Raw genomic sequence first — 21,126 nt, forward strand, 5'->3', positions numbered from 1 at the left:
CCTTTCGATCTTCGACTTTTCTACCCCCATTCTTATTAATGTATCTTTGAAGATAAGATCCACAAAACTCCCTCTGTCGATCAGGACTCTGGCGATTTCACAATTGGACACGTCGATCGTGATAACGAGCACGTCGTCATGTGGGTCAGTTGTTCCGGAGGCTTCGCTTTCTGAGAACGAGATTTGGAAATCTTGTTCTACTCCGACTAATTATTAGTCTCGAGTAGTATACACAACCAAATCAGTCTTGAATACTATCAGATACAATCAAATCAGTCCCAGATGCCAACTATCAGAGACTAAAAATTGGTCTCCTAAGATTTGCGCCATTTTTCATTTTGGAGGGAATACATCTGTGATAGAAAATTAGTCTCTCCTGAAATTATGACCGGTGAAATATATATTTGTGACTAAATATTAGTCTCGAATAGTATACGCATGAAAATCAATCTCCAATAGTATCAGTGACAGCATGATCAATCTTTGATGCCCACTATCAAAGACTAATAAATCAGTCTTTGATACCCTGTTTTCTTGTAGTGTCAATGCGTAGGCGAACCACCAATTCTTAAGACTCATCTCCTTTCACTTATGCTTAAGATAGTTCTTGAAGTCTTTCCAATCTGAAGGTAGTTTCTCGATGAAGGAGTCAACTTGAAAAAACTCGCTAATCAGATTAACTTTCATAGTAAATCAGATGAACTTTAATCAGATTCACGACAAACTTCGAAGCACGTCGTTGCAAGGCATCACCATCGCCGAAAATTGAAGATTCGTTCACTAGCAACATTGTGGATTATGCTGCCGCGGTTCTGATCGACATCTTGCGGATTTGACGCCACCTCCGACACACGTGCCACGTCGACAGTACCGACTCCAACGCACGCGCCATGTAAATGTTGCCTCCAATGCATGCATCGTGGATCGCACTGCAGCGATCATTGGCTTCCTACCACAGAGGACGACGGGAATCTAAATATACTCAGGTCGTTCACGAAGAATCGCCGGAGAAGGATTAACGTTTTTTCTTGGTTGGAATCTTCGTTCGTGGGTTTGGGGGTTTCTGGTGATTTCGTTTAGTGTGAGCTGATAGAGAAAAAAGAAGTGGGAATCTGTATTTGCAGAGTGAGAGAGGGAAATTGTGGAACTCTCATTAGTATTTGGCTATTTCCCTAAATAAGTTTATAATTTGGCTATTATTTTAATCTATCCTCTCTTTACTACCAAATCACTTTTTTTTTTCTTTTTCTTTTCCCATGCAAACCGATGAACTTGAATCACGTGGCTCATGATCTTTGTGCATAGGCTTCGGGCACTCAAGTTTCAGGGAATTTTAACGTCGGGATGTCTCGTCCCTTGTGTGGAGGCTCTTTTGGTTTGAGTTTTGAACGACAGTAATTTAAAAATAAACTTGAGTGACCTTGTTATTTTCCAACTATATCAACATCAATGACAATGTCATTTTTTTCTCAACCAACACGGGAAAATGATCACAGCAGCAGTAGGATCACGAACAAAGAGTCTTTTCTGCCCATTTATAAGCCTTCTGACTCTGAGTAGAAACTCAAACTTAAAAAAAAAAATAAAATAAAAAAAAAAAAAAAACAGTAAAACATGATATTATAAAAAAAAAACATAAATTTTCTTCTTAAGCACCCAAAAGCTTCGGCAATAGTATTCTCTTTGTCACACTTCCATAATAAACACAATGGATCTCTCGCATCAGACTGAATCCAGATTTCCGAGCCTTTCTCTTGATATTTTTTTTCCAGCAGTATAATGCTAATGGAAAGATAAATTCTGTAACATAGTCTTGTGGGGACACAAGCATGATTATTAAAATACTTGAGCATACCCTTAAATACATAGACATATAACGTAAATGAACACAGTCCCACATTGGCTGCAAAGAGAACTAACTTGAGTACTAACAGCTTATAAAACACAACTTACAACACTTAGTAAAGCATACCTTTCTCGGCCTTTTGGCTAAGATCAAGTGTAGTATCTGTTCTTATCAGTTTAATATCTGATATGTGGGTCATAGACTCACACGATATTAAATTAATTTTTTCAGGGGAGTTTCCATAATAATAGCTTGCTATTAGGTTCCTCGGCGTCGCCAATGTTTTGCACTACTGCATTGGTTGGTGCAACCCTACAAATATTAGTGAAAGATTTTTCCATATTCCCAATTAAATGTATACGGAATTTATTTTTTTCCAGAATACTCTAGTATTTGTAGACATTTCATCTCCCTCGGAAAGTGACTTAGTCCCTCGTTCAACTTGACAACTCATGAATGATTCACGGGTCGATCATTGAAAATTTAAATGATATGAATACGACCGGATTCAGATTTTTTTTCTTGACACATCCGTACTAATATATTTCGGTAAGATTCAAATAGTGAAACAGCTCTTATTAATTTTTTTTTTGTATATGTGCAAAATATTTTTATTTCACCTAAAGCCTGAACTACAGAAGAATCTCTAGACATGTGTGTGTTTGCTTTGCGAGCTCAATGGAGCTTAAAAAATGGCAGATTTGTAACAAACAAGATTTCTATACGTCATTCATAGTATTTGCAAGCCAGAAGTCTGTAACAAATTTCCTGTATAGTAATTAATTACAACCTCAACTTTTTTGTTTCCTCTTCTTTAAGCAATGGAGAATTCTGGAATTTGGTCAATTGGAGTCACAAATCTTAGAAAACCCATAGGATAAACATGAAGTAGAAATAAATAGATTATAAACACATTATTGGTGTGATAATTAAAAGATTTATATTTTTTTCTTCTTTCAAAACAGACGTTTTGGTGTAAGAATCTATTTTTATAGTGCACATTTAGAGGGTGATTTAGATCATAGACCATGGTTTATAGTCCATGTTTATATGTCCAAGTACCAACATGATAAAAAAAAATGGTGCTTTTTTTTACTTTTGAATTAATTAATTAAGCTCCCACTTTGTTTAAGAGCAAACCAAATGTGTTAATGACCCATGCCAGTCCCACATTGGCTGCAAATGAAATTATTAGCTTAAGTAACAGCCTATAAAAGACAACTTAAAACACATGATTAGGCATACCTTTCTCGGCCTTTTGGCTAAGATCAAGTGTAGTATCTGTTCTTATCAGTTTAATATCTGATATGTGGGTCATAGATTCACACGATATTAAATTAATTTTTTCAGGGGAGTTTCCATAATAATAGCTTGCTATTAGGTTCCTCGGCGTCGCCAATGCTTTGCACTACAGCATTGGTTGGTGCAACCCTACAACTATTAGTAAAAACTTATTCCATTTTCCCAATAATAACTTGAAACACTTAACAAAGCACACTAGGGGAGGTTCCATAATAATAGCTTGCTATTAGGTTCCTTGGCGTTGCCAATGTTTTGCACTACAGCATTGGTTAGTTGGTGAACCCTACAAAATTTATAGTAAAATCATAAGCAACTGTCACAATTAAATATTGTTGGAATTTATTTTTCTAGGATACACTTGTCTTTTATTTGACAACTTATCTCCCTCCGAAAGTAACATTCATTTCTCAGCGGAGTTAGCCCTTCGTTCCACCTATACATCTCATGAAAAACTTTCAAATTCGATACATTATTTATGGAGGTGAAACCAAATTAGGCTTTTGTAAATGATTTGATACGTGGGCCAATGACTCGCATGATATCAATTTTTTTTAGTAGAGGTTCCAATAATAGCTTGCTATTTAGTTCCTCGGCAGCGCGGCTAATGCTATGTACTTCAATATTGGATCCGCCAAACCCTACATATAATAGCAAATTATCATTTCATTGTCAATTATTATATAAAACTTTGTAATATTCATGGATAATAAATAATAAAAGAAATGACAACATAAATACCTAATATTTTATTTAACATACACTTTAATATCTATTCTTTTTTTTTTTCACGACAAAAATATCTAATGTTGAATTTTAATTACACTGTCAAATAAAATCAGCTTGAAATTATTTAACGTGATTAAGTTGGTTATTCAACAAATGAGTGTAACAACTTGTTGAACAACTGATAGTTTTTAAGCAGTGTTAATCAATGTGATAAACAAGCAAATAATCAAACAAAAGCGAGTAAATGACACAAAACAATTGGACTAAAATCAGTCCACATTAAGGTAAGCCACATCTTTCGCTCCCAGCCCCAACAGGTTTCCATACTTCTGGCTTCTTGCTTGGAGGTGTAAGCCATTACCCTGAGAACCACAAACTTCGGCCTGGAGGAAGTAAAATTAAAGCCCATAAATCTCGCCGGAGCCCTCACCACCCCTCATCCCTCGCCCTCGCCGGCCTCGCTCTCGCCGGTCTCAGCCCTCACTGTAATTTGTAAAAAAAAATTAATTAAAATAATGTATTAGGTGCGACATGTCGCACCTAACACTCGTCTTCCCTCTATTTTCGAGATTTTCTGTAGCCAAATGAGGTGCGACTTTGGGTGCGACATGAATGTCGCACCTAATATCGACACTTTTAGGTGCGACGTGTCGCACCCAAAGCCATTAGCGACGGACTTTTGGGTGCGACAATGTCCCACCTGAACAACTTTCGGGTGCAATATTTTGGCATTAGGTGTGACATTTCGTCGCACCTAATGCCTATGCATGTAGTGGTGAGAGCTTAGGTCAAACCTTTCTCCAACATGGAGGCGGGAGAAGAGCGGAGGAGGTGAGGAATGGCAAGAAAATGGGTCCCAAATCTGAATTAAAACCCACTGAAGTTCCAATTTCATATTTCAAAGATGTTTCTAAAGATTTCCAACTAAACTTCGAAAACAATTCTTGATTAAAAAAACCCAAATTTTGAATTCTTAGCTTTAGGGTAAGTGGTTCAGAGCTCACCGAAAATTTTCTCCGTTCATGGATGAGGTAGGACTCGCCGGTGAAGGAAATGTAGATGAATATGAGGATGGTGTATGAGTTCAAATAGCTCAAATCAAAACTTAGACCCTATAAATTCCTATATGAAATCCGAAGAGAAGAAGAAGATAAGGATTTAATTTCCTTTTCCTCACCTTGGACGAGCGTCGGCCGTCGTCCTCACTTTCTTCTTCTTCTCTGCCAAAATCTGCTCGTGCGCACACCATCTTTTCTCCTTCTTCATCATCTTTTTCTCTGCGGTGTGTGTTTTGAGTGGCACAAATTGCATTTTTGCCAGGCTAGGGTTTCGTCAACTTCTCTCATATAGATTTGTATATTGTGGGATTTGGAGATCTGTATATTTCTAAGTTAAGATTTGGAGGAGTGAGTAACTATTTGAGACGGGGAGGTCAGAGGTGAGGGATTGTAGTTCAGTAGAGCTGGGGTTATACGAAGAGAGATAAGTGAAGAGAGAGAGAGAGAGAGAGAGAGAGAGAGAGAGAGAGAGAGAGAGAAATAAACAAAGATGAAAGAGAGATTATGTATTTTCTATACTTAGTTGATTTTAGAGTTTTCAATATACTGCCTAAAACGAAATCCTTACTGGAAAATTTCCTTCCCATTCTAACGTAGTAAAAATTTTGTTGATTTTTTTATGTTTTTGATATTTACACTACTTTTTTATACTTAATGTAGTGAAAACAAAGCTAATCACTATAATTTTATATTTGAATGGAGTCTAATAAACCCTCATAAATTGATGACCATAGTCTATTTTAACAAACTTTATTTTTGGGCCAAAACGTAATCTTCTTTAAAAAATGACTGTACTTGATAAACAGTTTTATGGTAGTAATTATATATGCCTTGGGCTTCAAAATTGTCTTGCTTTCATCATTGGGTGCATAGATGATTCCACCCAGTAAGTACAGCTCTCCAAGTTTTTTTTTATCGAGAGCTCTCTTCATCCAAGCTTTCTAGTAAAATTAATTTCCACCATCACTGGAGACATCAAAATCATTATACTATGACGAAGAATCAGAGACCTCGACATTCTTTGATTGTTTCGCGGCCTACTCCGCCTATATATGTGCCTCATAGAGAGAGAGAGAGAGAGAGAGAGAGAGAGAGTTATGGGAAAGAAAAATAAAAACTAAATAAAAGGGTAATATAGATATTTCACCCAAGCTTAACTACCACAAGTGCCCCTATACTTTGTTTTATGTTAATAAAGAAGCATCATTTTTACGAGTATTAGTCCAATTCCCTTAACTCCCTCACTCACAAAGTCACAATATTGATTTGAAAAACAACTTCAACACACTAACAAAAATTATCCATACGAAGCCGCTTCACATAATTAAAAATATGCATAATAATGTCTTAGTAGTGATAACATTATCTAGTTTTTATATTTGCATGGCATTCAAAGCTCGCCCAACGGTGTAATCTAGACTCTAAGAAACCCCTTCTCCTTCAAGCTCTCAATGGTGTCCTTCAAAGTCACTTCCAACGGAGTGTAAACGATCCCCAGTCTCTTTGCTTTATCTTTCGACACTTGGTACACCTTTGCAAGTGGCATCTCATCTTCACATCTACAATTCCAAAAAAATTATTCGGGCCATGGTATTCAGTACAAAATAGAAAAATGTGACAACTTACCGTTCGGGGATATTCAAATCGGGATAGAGCTTGTGTAGAAATCTAGCGATGTCACCATAGTGGTGAACAGAACCAACTAAACAATGTCTTCCATTAGCCGACGGAATTTCAAACCCTAGAATATGTGCTAATGCAACGTCTCTAACGTCGACACACGGGTATGCCATATTCATATAAGTACTTTTGGACCCTGCACATACACAAAAGGAAAAACAACATATGAATGAGCGAGTCAATGATTGTTAGTTATATGGTGTTTTAGTGAATTGATTTACCATTCGTTAGATTGAGTATCATCTCGGTAGTGGCATTAAGAGTTGCTTGTAACATAGGACCTATCACGATGCCAGGATTCACAGTAACTAAGTCGATCCCGTTTTCTTTCGCAAATCTCAAACTGACCTCTTCTGCTAAGATTTTCGAAACGCGATACCAAGCCTATAATGAATTAATTAAATTCAATATAGTCTCAAAGAGATAGAAAGAAAAAAAAAATTATAATCAGAAACAACTAAAAATTATTTTGCTGGTAGAATGAAATATTATATTTTTAAGATCAAAGAAGTTGCAATTTGATGAATAAATAAATAAAGAATAAAATAGGTGGAAGCACACATTTGCCTCCAAACATAAATCATGATCGGAAAACCACGTCTCGTCAACCGTTACTTCCGGGGACAAAGGTCTTTGGTTGAAGGAGATCGAAGCCATGGAAGACGTTGTGACCACTCTCTTTAAACAACCGCTCTTCGCACATGACTTCAGAACATTAAGTGTTCCTTTCACCGCCGGGTCTATAAGTTCTGTCTGAAATATATTATAATTATTTACGTTTGTATTAACTTAAGATAAAATTATATAAATAGTTATTTGAAATTAATTGATTAGTAAAATAGCTCAACTTTAAAGTTTTCAGCAAAATTGTCAAAATTATGTTGTCAATATTTTTTTTTACATAGATTTAATTTTTTGACGAATTTATATAAAAAATTAATCACTTTAAAAAAAATTAGGTAACTAACCAACTAAAACGTTTGGGATTGCTATATAGCCTACATTTCATAGATCTTAAATAAATAGCCATAAAAATGACGTGACATTTCTAATGTGCTCTTTCATTGAAATGAAATGGTGTGATATTTACGTCAATTTACGCGTGTAAATACATGAACGTCTCTATGTACTTAAGATTTACGAAACGTTGGTTATATAGCAATATGAAACCGTAAATATATATGACTATATACCTAATGGACCCTTAAAAAGGGAAATGGTCTCAATTAGTAGCAATTTTGATACTTTTGACTAAAATAGTAGTAATTATGTTTTTTGACACTTTTACTAGTAACTGTAGATTTATATCTACAATTGTTGTTAATTGTAAACTTATAAGTCTACAGTTTATGACAACTGTATATTTTCATGTCTACAATTATTAATAAAAGTGTCCAAAAACATAGTTGCTACTATTTTAGTCCAAATTATCAAAATTGTTACTAGTTGAGACCATTTCCCAAAATGCAATCACATGGTCAAAAATATTATTGGAACATGATACTAGCACATTTTAGTTATTTCCCTATTTTAAACAAATCTTGGCTTTCTACAAATTCATTCGTTTCAATTGACTAATCAGCTATAAGAACTATACTTCAATTAATTTTCTATTTTATCAATTAATGTTATATATACTATTTAGTCTTTGTGCACTCTAGTCAACTAGCAATTTTGAAAAGTTGTAATTTCAATATAGCCAACGTTTTGAAAAGTTTTAATCAAATAGCCAATACATGTTAATCTATTACCTAAATGCCTTCAAGTATTTATTTTCATAACTTAAAAAAAAATAATTACAATCCCACAAATTAACGAATCAGCTTGATAAAAGCAATTAAATATTTTCTTAAAAAAAACGCAAAACTCTGAGACGACAATTAAAATAAATCGCAAAAAACCAATTTTTTTTCTAAATATAAAATAATCAAAATGTCTAGTTGGTTAGAGTGCTTTTAGTTTTGGCATATTGCTACGAAAACCACCATAATTTCAACAATAGAGTAAAGTATCGATTGAACCTGTGGGTCGGCGAAGGTTGACAAAAGCGGGGACGCGGTGTGAAAAACACCTTCGCAGCCATCAACAAGAGCGTCAAAAGAACCTTCTTCTAATAAGTTTGCTTTGAACAAACAGAGTCTTTCTTTAGCTCCTTCAAGAGACAGCAAGTGTTGGGTTTGCTTTGGATCGCCTATAATTTTAATACACACAAAACAAACCCAGCTCAGGAAATTCTTTCACTAAACTCTATTGTATATAACACTACTAAGATAAGCAGGATTAATACTGCTTGATTAATATATATACACATACATAACATATGCATATCATATATGGGTTATAGGATTTCGATCCACATAAACAAAAAGTCTTCAAAGAACAAGCTATATATCACCCTATAATAACGTAAAGAGTGATCTTAATAAATAATAATAATAAATAAAAGAACTAACTTAGATCAAGAACTGAGGCTTTAACTGTGTAACCACGCTGAAGCAAAAGCTTGACAATCCATGAGGCAATGAAGCCTGAACCACCGGTCACACACACCAATCGCTGTCCATCTTCACCGCTCATCATCTCCTCTTCGAAATATTCAATTATCTGTCTATTGTGGAATTCGTAAACTTTGATTTTGCGGATCTCGATCGTAGACTTCGTGATATTTTATAATGTTAACATACTATATAAAGTCAACTACCATTGCTTTAACATAAATCGTAAAATAGGGCGGAACTACATGTACCCCACATTTTCACAAATAAGATTCTTTTTACTGATGTAAAATTAAAACTAAATAGTTATTGACTACAAATTATGTGATATATATATATATATATATATATATATATTTATATAAATATATAAAAAAAAATTCTGTTGATTTTTTTTTTCTCCATTTCCTTTTTGTTTTATTTGTGTGGGTTGCTATTGAATATCTCTCACTAAAGTGTAATATAACATTCAGTGCCACCTAACTTCAAGATCAGAATGACCTTTTTTCTTTTAGCTTGTTAGATGTAATCTATCATGTATTTGGAGCATCATTTATATTGATAGTTCTTGTACTTATAAATATATGGAGATTTTTTTTCGGCAAAAAAAATAAAATTTAATGTTTATTATTATGTTGATGTTAATGAGTAATGAAAATAGATATTTAGATACACGCCTTCCCTTTGTCACTCTCACACACACCAATCGCTGGCCATCTTCACTGCTCATTTTCTCCTCTCCGAAGTATTCAATTATCTGTCTTTGGTTTTGTGGATCTCGGTGATACTTTAGAATATATATACACACATATATTAAATTTACTATTCAAAGTCAACGACTAGAAAGGACGTTTTATTTGTATTTTTTTATATATATATAATATGCTTAAACGGACTTTCTAGTCGCCCCCATATTTTCACCTATTTATGATTCTTTTCACTGATATAAAATTAAAATAAATAGTTACAATGCAATATATAGTTAGACTACAGATTATGTAATATATTTTTTGCTTTTGATTTTTTTCTCCATTTCCTTTATGTTTTTTTTTTTTGCCGCTAACTAAACCCACCACGAGTCTTGCCGCCAATCCCACTTACCACAAGACAAAACTCGCGTCCAATCTCTCTTGTCTTTTGAGGAAAAGGGCACGGAATCATTTATTAGAATATGGGTATAACACTCACATATACAACTGTAGACTTTCTTGATCTAAAGAAAAAAAGAGACATAGATCGGAAAAGATCGACCGCTAACGCTAACGCCAAATACAAGTAAAATATAAGATTCAAAGTAAGAATAGTGCGAACATCAAGCTCTTTCAAATATTCTTTTATGGATGATGGAGAGATCCAACCAACTGTAGTCCATTGATTAGGAAGAAGTCAAATCTTCAGTCTGCATAAACAAAAGTCTAACAGAATTCTCCGAGCGGGAAGTTGGAAGATAACTAACCCATCTTCAAACCAAAACGTAATACAACACCAACAGTTATCCAACGATCTAAAAAATCATAAACGAAAAAAACAGAAAAAAAAATGGATATAGTCATTAGTATCACATCTTAATGTGGAGAGAACGAGAGAGGATGACAGGATAATAAAAAATATGACAATTTTCTAAAGCACCCAAAAGCCTCGGCTATAGTATTTGATTAAATCCAGATCTCCCAGTCTTTTTCTTGTTTTCTTTCTGACCAGTATCTACTAAAGAAAAGACAAATTCTGGGACTTGGTCTTTGCGGAGACACAGTTCTTATAAAAATCAAAATTGATATGGCCAGATTTCGATTTTTGCCTTCGATAAGAGTTGTTTATGAAACAATCCTTATGTTTTTGTCTATGTAGCCAAATGTTTCAATTTCAGATAAAGCCTGGATTAATAAACTTCTAAACATGTTTATGGGTTTATGCTTTACAAATTCTGGAACTTGATCTTGTGGGGACACAGTTCTTGTAAATCTCAAAATGGATAATCATGATTTATATATATAGACGTATAAATATGATTATAAAAATACTTAACCATATTTTTTATACATAGTCATATATATAGATGGACACAGAGTCCCACATCGACTGCAAAGAGAATTAGCTCAACTAACAACCTATAAAAGACAGCTTAGAGCACGTGATTAAGCATACCTTTCTCGGCCTTTTGGCTAAGATCAAGTGTAGTATCTGTTCTTATCAGTTTAATATCTGATATGTGGGTCATAGACTCACACGATATTAAATTAATTTTTTCAGGGGAGTTTCCATAATAATAGCTTGCTATTAGGTTACTCGGCGTCGCCAATGTTTTGCACTACAGCATTACAAATATTAGTGAAAGATTGTTCAATATTGACCTAATTATTTATATTTTGAATATAAGATAAGATAATCCATGTGTTCAGACAATTAATCTGCGCTCGTCAAGTGACCCTCGTTTTCGACAGAGTTAGCTGCTCATTTCACTTTGACAACTCATACAACAAGTTTCAAACTTTACAGTAGTCATGGAGGTGAAACCAAAATAATCTTTTGTTAAATTTTTGTTCATACATGACACTACTTTTTTATTCACCAGCTCGGTTTTGTCCAATTTTTTTTATTTATTATTTTCTCTCTTTTTTGTAAACAAATAACTATATACTTCAGCTGTTAGGATTCCCAATAGACCACCACCACATTATTTTTGTATAGTTAAATTTTCGTGTTCAATTTACACCCAAAACATATATAGGAAATTCTAGATGATTTTCATGTTCAATCCCACCGACAGCAAATGTCCTTCAAAACATAAAATTATAGGTGGTAATCCGAACAGAAACATAACAAATAATTTGACTACGGTTTATCAAGACTATTACTGACTAAGGTTATCAAGATAAAATAGTAAGGTTGATCAAGAATAGACTATATTTGTAAAATTATAACTTCTTTTTAATTCTTTTGTGATACAATTATGTTGGCTCCTCTGTGACATGGTTTGATTTGGTAAAACAATTTTGTTAAGTTGTTCGAGCAAAACTGCAAGAAAATGTTCAAGACCCGGGTTACTTGTCTACTTGTCATTCCGCGTGAATAAAATTGGAAACTTCCTAGTTTTCAGTTGAGAATATATTGGATATATATACTATCATATAAATGGTTTCTCTTTCTTTCTTGGAGATCTTCATCGAGAACTACTTATTGGTGCTTGCAATTTTCTGATCACTACCTTGATCTGAATTTGTAAGTGCGTGTGTTTGCATTGACGTGCTTAATAATCTTCGAGAGAAGATTGGGTGAAACATAGAGAGCGAGTCTCGGATCTGGGGAGAGCTCGGATTCTTCATCCACTAGAGAGAGTCAAAGACGAAGGTGTTTGTGGGGGAGTCATCAAACTTAATATTTCTATTCATTTGACTGATTGATATATTGGTTTGGTTTATCCGGACGTATCAGTCCCCCTGAATATGTTGATTTTATCCGAACAGGGTCACCAATTATCTTTTGTCATTTACTTGTTTTTGTTTGATTGTTTGCTTGTTTATCACCATGATTAAAACCGTTTAAAAACAATCAGTTGTTCCAACCACTAGTTGAATAACCATCTTAATCACGTTAAGTAATTTCAATTTGGTATCAGAGCGGGTCACTCTATCTTACTAAGTGTGATCTAACCTGATTATTTATGTGTTTATTGTGTTAAGAGGAACATGAAATAGGGACACAATATAGGTCGACCACCACTCTTGGAAGGTCCGAATCATGGATACTTGAACGCGTGGATGAAGATTTTTCTGAAGGCTTTTGATGAGAAAGCCTAGCTGGCAATTGAAAAAGGATGGAAGGCTCTTTCAGTTACCGACGCTGAAGGAAAGACCACACTTATCTCTGGAGAAAAGTGGAATGGGGAGCAACACAGAGTTGCCAATGGATATTCCAAAGCCATGAACACCATATTCTCTGACGTAGATAAAAATATATTCAAGCTGATTTCGAACTGTGAGATTGCTAAGGAAGATTGGGATATTCTATGAGTGGCACATGAGGGAACTAACAAAGTCAGAACTCAACGTCTTCGGATGCTTACTACCAGGTTTGAGAATATCATGATGAAAGAAGATGAGTCTATTTCTGATTACAGTGCTAGAATCTATGATATCTCTAATGATCCTTTACATTGGGAGAACCTATTGCTAATGCTGAACTAGTAAGCAAAGTCTTGAGAACTCTTCCAGATCGATTTTCCATGAAGGTGCAGATATAGAAGAAACTCATGATCTGGAGGAGATGAGGTGTGATGAGTTTTTAGGATCTCTGAAAACTTTTGAGATGAACCTCAAGGAGAAGGAGACACATAAGAAAATCCAGGGTGTGGGTGTGGCCTTGAAAGTAGAAGCTCCCAGTGAGGCATATGAAGATCAAGACTTTAATGAACAGATAGCCATACTTGCCAAGAACTTTGGCAAATTCATGAGTAAGGTCAATCGAAAAAGTGGAGATCAAGGGCAAAAATCCATTCCTAATGCTCTGTACAAGAGAGGTAACAATTTTCAGAGGAAGAACAGATTTGGTGATAACAATCAAGAGAATCGTGGAGGCAGATCTAAAGAAATCCAATGCAAATAATACGAAGGATTTGGTCATATATATCCAGGCTGAATATGTTAATACTCTGAAGAAGAACAAGTCTTATGTCGCAAACTGGAGTGATGAAGACTCAAATGGCAGTAGACCTGATGAAGAAACCTCCAACTACCTGGCCTTCGATGTTGTGACAAATACTGAGCAAGACTTGGGAACATCTTCCTGATGACTCAAGAAGTGATGAAGAAGCTGAAGTAACTGAAGAAGATATCATCAAGAACTACTCTTTGTTGCATGTCAAGAGCATCATAGTTATTGATAACAACAAAAAACTAAATCAGAATGTTGATGATCTCAAGCTTGAGAAGAACTCCATCGAGAAAAAGGTTGTTGGTCTGATTTCTGAGAAAAACTAAGCTCATGGAGTTTGTTGCTGAGCTGGAGTAGTGGTGAAAAGTGTTAGGCAAGCTTACTTCGAGGCCTCCGATGAATTGAGCCAACTAAAAAAAATGTGAAGATGCTCAACTCAAGCTCCAACAATCTTGACACTATCCTTGCATCACAGAGAAGAAACGGAAGCAACAGAGGGCTATGTTTTCATGGTAAGTCCTCACACAGTCAGACAAGTTTGTGAAAGATAAAGATCACATGAAGAAAGAAGTGTCTAAGAAGATGTTTAAGCAATTTCAACAACACATCACTCCCACAACTGGAAGACAAATAAAGAAGTGGGTGTGTCATTACTGTAGTAAAGTTGGTCACATTAAACCTTGCTGCTTCGAGTATCTTGCAGATCTTAGAATGAATAGAGTTAGGAAGATAACCTGTTAGGAAAGAATAGAAAGTAAAGCGACATAATTTTTTTGTTGCTTACAGCTCCTCTACAGAGGCTCACGAGGGTAGTTGGTACTTTTACAGTGGGTACTCTGGTCGCATGACCGGTGACACAATATGAGAGAGCAGTACTCAGTCTGTTACTTTTGGAGATGGAGTGAAAGGAAGAGTTGTTTGTAAGGGAACTCTCAACACGAAAATGTTCTCCTAGTTAATGGTCTGAAGGCTAATCTTCTGACAAATATCATCATGTGGAGTTCACTCGAGAAGGATGTCAGGTATTTGACAAAGGCAACATGTATGTCATGGAAGGAAGAAGATCTTCAAACAACTGCTACCTGCTAGGAGTTGGTCAACCTACTTCTCGAACTACTTGTATGATAAAAAAAAAGTATGATGAGATGAATCTGTGGCACAAGAGGATGGGTCATCTGAACTTCAAAGCCATGAAGAAAATCACCACCGGTGATCTTGTTAGAGGGATTTCTGAACTCAAAGTGGATCTCAACATTGTGTGTGGTGAGTGTCAGATTGGAAAATAGACGAAGACTGTTCACAAAAACACTTCTCAGATCAACTCTAAGAGCCCTCTCGAGTTACTTCACATGGACACTGATGGGTCACACACAGATATTACTGGGCGGACATACTTTCATCCATGTATAGAAGTACCAATGGATAAGAAAAAGTATTTGAAATTCTCATCATCATCGGTTTCAGTAAGCGTGTATGTTCCTGTTACACGTGGGTAATAACTGTTATTAATACATTAAGATAATAAAAAGTAATAAAAAAAAACAATCATTCAAAACCTTCAGGTAATAAAAAGTAATAACTATTATACCTGGATTTTTCTCCTGAATCATCGATCCCACAGTAGGTAAATGTGAATATGACTTCTCAAAATCACACCGAAGATCATTCAAAATTTTCGCACGCGCCTTCCATGCCTTGAAATAAGTAATCTCCACTTTGAATCGGGTACGCATACGCCACACCCTGTGGTGTAATCATGTCCGTCATACAACCCGAAAAATCAGGTTTGAGACACTTATTGATCAGGGACGCTGAAGCTTGTTTGTGACGATGAATAATGTTCTTCCCAAATCAATAATGCACTTTCACAAAAGTCCCAATAACCCATAATTTAGAATCCGAACAAACAATAGCATTCAACTTCCAAGAATAGTCGGAATTAATATATGTGACACTATACCGTGTCTTGCTCAATCTCCCGACTCTAAACTGAAAATTGTTTCTCATCGCCAACATACTAACCGCCATAACCAAAATATTTTTACTCATAAACAGATTATTGACATTAAAATCAACGTTCATGGGTAAATTTTTTAAAGTCTTGTCATCAACAAAAACAATATCACCGTGAATTTCATCATGATCAGAGGATAATGAATTGGCTTTAGACAAACACTGACGATCAAACATCTTCACTGCAAAAAACATGTAACACAAACAACAAACGTTAATAAAAAAAGCCTTAACTGATATACGTCACAACCGAAAAAATAGGATCACGTAACAAAAAAAAAAACAGACCTGACTCGATAAATGAACTACTTGAACCATCCATCGTGAAAAAAACTTAGATCACCTTACTGTTGTGTTTGGCCTTGATTTTTTTTAACGGAAAAAAGTAAATTTCTGCGCCGAGTTTACGGCTAGTGCTAGTGTGAAATTAACAAAATTAAACATTCAAAATCTAACTTTTGCGATTATAAAGGAAGAATTCAAAAAGGAAACACATAAATAACTTGTTAGCTGAACGTGTGTGTAAAAAAGAAACTGAATCTCTTTTAAAAAAAAAGGAAAAAATCAATCAAATAACCACGTAATACATTTTCATAAAATCTTAAACGCATTTTAAAATCAGTCAAATATACACGTAATACTTTTTCATAAAATCTTAAAACAATTTTCAAAAAATTTCAAATAAAAATCGTTTAAACCAGGAAGGATATAATTGATATTTCAATCTACCAAAATCAATTACACGTCAGCGAAATGGCTATTTTTCAAAAAAAACTCAAACGTGTGATAGTTTGAAATTGATAAGTTTTAACTGGCTTAGTATGTTAGAAATCTCTTATTTTATTTATTTATTTATTTATTTGATGGTCTTTATTTTGTTGTTTATCTAATAAAATTAGAGATTGATCCTTGTAAATATTTTACAATCCAGAAACATACTAAAATTTTACATTAAAAAATAAACTTTTAAAATATGGATTACATTCATCTTTGTCCCGTGAATTATTTTATAGCAGTTGTAACAACTTCTATCTTACCTTTTTTTTTTTCCTGACAATCGTTCCCCTCAAACTTTTTTGCTTGTTTGAAACAAGTCCTCCGTCAAATATTTAACACATTTTAAGGGTAAAATCATTTTTTTATATATATATATCATTATTCCTATTAAAAATAAATATTTGAATCATATTTTCTTTTTTTAATCATTATTCCTATTACAAATAAATATTTGAATCATATTTTCATTTTTTTTAATTATTTTTAATATTAAAAATAAATATTTAACATAATTTACTCTTTTTTTTTAAAACACAAGCTGACAAACATTATAAATTTTAAAAGGTAATTAAAAAAAAGGGAGTCATTAATTCGAAGTGTTAAAGTTGTTTGATTTTTTTTTTTTTTATATACAAATTTTTGTCTTTGTTTGTGTGTGTGAGAGAGAGAGAGAGAGAGAGAGAGAGAGAATATTTTAAATTTTTATTAATCAAGATATATATATAATAATAGCATTTTGATTAAAAAAATGGTATTAATTACATATATTAAGGGTATATTGGTAAATTCTATTTCAAACTCATTTATATGCTGACACGTGTTTAACTATGTTAAAAAAATAGGCAGAATGAGCAAAGTTAAAACGTTTGTAAAGTTCGAGGTAAACGCTTGTAAGAAAAAAAAAAAGTAGAATTGGGATTGTCACATGTGCTATAATTCAGGAGGCAAAAATGAAACTTATCATTAAAATATTTTAAGATCCTTTTTTTCTCTCTCCTATTTCTTATAATTTACAAAAAATTAGCAAAATAGCCAAGGTTTTGTAAATATTAAGTAAATAGCCACTCGGATGACGTGGCCCAATTAGATGTTTTTTCAATTCCGAAATCTGTCCTTTTAGAGTTTTGAATTCTGAAAATATTTGAAATTTGAATTTTTTAGGCTTTCTAGAATTTTAAATTTGAACTGGCCGAATTTATGTGTGTACACGATTTAGATGTTTAATTATTTCCTTATATGTAGCAACTGAATTAATGTGGCTGTGCATTGTTATTTTGTTTCCTTATATATTTGATTTTTATTCCTTATTTACTATTTTGATTATTTCTTTACTTTTTAGTTTGATTTTCCTTAATAGTCGTTATATTGATCTTCCTTATTTACTCTAAATGAATCAGGTCTGTATTTTTTTTTTTTTTGGAATTTTAGGTTATTTTCGCACAGGTTTTCATTAAATTACCATTGTATTTACGTATATTTACTATCACTGTTATGTTACAGTTAAGCCTTTTGAACGTCAATGGGTGGAAAACCATAATCCATTGTCAGGTGATGTAAATACAGAATGTAATCAACATGATTTACAAACTGTTTTCGGTAGACGGCGTTATTGTGATCGTCTTATTTCTTACGGCAATTATTTTTGTTCTCGCCATCGTGGTTGAGTCATATTAACCCTGTTTGCAGTAAATACGCGTTAATATTCCAATTTCATTAGATATAACAAATTCATAACTCGACATATTCAGCAGTAAATACATGGAAATATCTTTGTCACAACTTTTTAATTGACATTTTCGACAGTAAATACACGTTTTAACAAAGAAACAATAACATCTAAAATACCTAGACATCGTATTCTTTTTCAACAACATCACACCTAAGTCATTAACATCTACATGCACACATTTTTTCCTTTTAATTAGACCACAAGCCATGTATAACTCATCCACTAGTAAATACACACAAGTCATTGACATATTATGCAGTAAATATATGAATCTTTATCCCAAAGGAAGATGACTAACACAAAATCCATGTTTTAAAATTGAACCCAAAAACCCAGATTTATCTTTTCATTATGTGTAAATCTTTGTCGGAAATTAGTAAAACCCCTTTATTTCATAACCGCTACAAAAAAATAATGTTTTCCTTATTTTATTGTGTAAATCGATGAAGAAAAATTGTAAATACGAGTTACAATAGGAAGAAATCTATACATGTATAACAGATTGAGATTTAATGGCCGAAATTGCTCGTCGGGGAAGATGAATAGAGTTCGTCGGGGAAGAGTGAAGCGTTTTTGGAAAACTTTTGGGAGAATTTTTTTTTTTTTTTTTATGATCGAGAGATATGCGGTTATGAAGGTGAACGGTTTCAAATAAATGTGATTAATGTCCTCGATTCTCGGAAATCTCGATATCAATTTAATTTTTTTTTTTTAGTAAGCAGGTTTGACGATTGGGCGGGAAAATATTTGGGTATTTCTGTAATTTTGGACATGTAGTTAATGACAAATAGCTATTTACTTAATATTTACAAAACCTTGACTATTTAGCAATTTATAAGGTTTGAGTTGGCTATTTTGCTAAATTACCCTATAATTTATCTACAAATATTCAGTTTTCGGCTTCGCTCCTACCTGGATTTTTTGCCTTGACACATTCGTATTATATGTTTCGATCTCACCTAAAGCCTGCACTAAAGATAAACTTCTGATCATGTGTGCTTGTCTGCTTTGTGGGCTCAATGGAGTACAGAAGTCTACGAGTACAGAAATTCATCATAATTTTCCTTACAGCTAAAGCAGTATATCGAAAACTCAGAAACGTCGACTTTTGGAGATTGATATTGTTGGGACACAACTCTTAGAAAACTCAGAAATGATTATCATGAAAAAATATAGAGAGTATATGTTTTTCCTATTTATTTTGAAAATATGTTTTCGTGTTAGAATCTAATTTCATAGTGTACAACTAGTTAGCTTGATTTAGATCATAGAGCATGATTATTATAATTCATGTTTATTTGTCCAATACCAATATGATAATAGCATAGTGCTTTTATTTTAATTGAATTAAGCTCCCGCTTTGTCTGAAGTTTGAAGAGCAAAGCATATATGGGTAAATATAACCTGTCCCACATTGACTGCAAATGGGATTAGCTCAAGTTCGAACCTATAAAACACAGCTTAAGGCACAAAATTAAGCATACCTTTCTCGGCCTTTTGGCTAAGATCAAGTGTAGTATCTGTTCTTATCAGTTTAATATCTGATATGTGGGTCATAGACTCACACGATATTAAATTAATTTTTTTAGGGGAGGATCCATAATAATAGCTTGCTATTAGGTTCCTCGGTGTCGCCAATGTTTTGCACTACAGCATTGGTTGGTGCAACCCTACAAATATTAGTCAAACATATTTGGACACTTTTACTATAATTAACAATGGTAGATTTGTAATTTTATAGTTTATGATAACTGTACACTTTCATGTCTTACTAGTAAAAGTATCTAAAAATATAGTTATTACTATTTTGATCCAAATTATTAAAATTGCTCCTAATTGAGATTGTTACCTATTTTTTTTAGGTTTATGGACACTCTAGTGGCTAAGTTTGAAATAGGGGCCCGCTAGATCGGGCTTTCCAAGGGCCCTCATAAAGTCAAGGCCCGGATAAAATCGTGGCACAACCTTTATAAAATATTATGAAAAACTTTTCAAATATTATCTTTTATTATATAAAACTCTATATTATATGATAAAATCTTTTCTTCGTACTTAAATTAGTTTTTTTTATATATAAATTTATGCCAATTCTTTTTTGCTTCGTTATCATCATACTATATAAAGTGTATAAATAAATATATATATATATATATATATATATATATATATATATATATATTACACATATAGCATTGTTCAATCGACTCATTTAAAAATATGTTTTTAAAGATATTTTTATTTTTTTAACTTTGTATTTTGTTTTCTAATTTATTCATTAGTCTGCAGAAACAATTTTACAGTTTGCTCTTTAATTTCAAGAACTTTTCTATGTATATTTTGTAGAAATATTGGCTGTGTACACAAATATAAATTTCCATACACGATAAAAACACACACACACACACACACACACACACACACACACACACACACACACACACAAAAAAAACGGACCACCGATGGGCATAGAGAAAATTAAATTGTTTTTATATTTGTTTCCACATTTAAATTTTATTTATTTTTAGTTAAAAATATAATTATCAAAAGCCTTGAATCGAAGAAGAAAAAACAAAGTGAATTCAAGAGTTTGCAAAGTGCTCTCTAGATTTTGAAAGTTATTTTGTGTGATCAATTAGATTTTAGAAGTTAAGCGGAAGAAAAATTATTTGACTTGCTTGCGAAAACCAATCCGAACCAAGGATTGAAATTCCGCTAAAACCGGAAAGAAACGTAACGGAAACCGAAGTTTTGGAGAGTTCCAGCACCGAATTTTACGAAACCGAATTTTTTTTTTTGAATTCTTTGAGAAACCTGGACGGTAACTAGAACGGAAACTGATTCGTGAAAACT

The 21,126-nt window shown here is 33.5% G+C and overlaps 1 protein-coding gene and 4 non-coding genes across 5 annotated transcripts; 4 read left to right on the top strand and 1 right to left on the bottom strand.

Moving 5' to 3' along the window:
* Window positions 1–1,968: 1,968 nt before the first annotated feature.
* On the top strand, window positions 1,969–2,161 carry LOC149404961 (U2 spliceosomal RNA). Its single transcript, XR_016295671.1, has one exon. It is a non-coding gene; the product is annotated as a U2 spliceosomal RNA (small nuclear RNA).
* Window positions 2,162–3,087: 926 nt separating this feature from the next.
* LOC149404962 (U2 spliceosomal RNA) lies at window positions 3,088–3,280 on the top strand. The gene has a single exon (XR_016295674.1). It is a non-coding gene; the product is annotated as a U2 spliceosomal RNA (small nuclear RNA).
* Window positions 3,281–6,097: 2,817 nt separating this feature from the next.
* Window positions 6,098–9,281, bottom strand: LOC149404963 (phenylacetaldehyde reductase-like). Its single transcript, XM_089602726.1, has 6 exons — window positions 9,066–9,281; window positions 8,634–8,803; window positions 7,174–7,365; window positions 6,834–6,996; window positions 6,559–6,748; window positions 6,098–6,491 (listed from the first exon to the last, which is right to left on the bottom strand). The coding sequence occupies exons 1-6, from the start codon at window positions 9,190–9,192 to the stop codon at window positions 6,347–6,349; spliced, it is 987 nt and encodes a 328-aa protein (XP_089458852.1). The 5' UTR covers window positions 9,193–9,281; the 3' UTR covers window positions 6,098–6,346.
* Window positions 9,282–11,248: 1,967 nt separating this feature from the next.
* On the top strand, window positions 11,249–11,446 carry LOC149404964 (U2 spliceosomal RNA). Its single transcript, XR_016295675.1, has one exon. It is a non-coding gene; the product is annotated as a U2 spliceosomal RNA (small nuclear RNA).
* An 8,310-nt stretch (window positions 11,447–19,756) lies between these two features.
* LOC149404965 (U2 spliceosomal RNA) lies at window positions 19,757–19,949 on the top strand. Its single transcript, XR_016295669.1, has one exon. It is a non-coding gene; the product is annotated as a U2 spliceosomal RNA (small nuclear RNA).
* The last annotated feature ends 1,177 nt before the right edge of the window (window positions 19,950–21,126 follow it).

The sequence above is a fragment of the Urtica dioica genome, chromosome 2, assembly GCF_054948205.1.
Source record: "Urtica dioica subsp. dioica isolate 48M chromosome 2, U.dioica_male_clone48M_v1_H2, whole genome shotgun sequence".
In the NCBI taxonomy this organism is placed as follows: domain Eukaryota; kingdom Viridiplantae; phylum Streptophyta; class Magnoliopsida; order Rosales; family Urticaceae; genus Urtica; species Urtica dioica.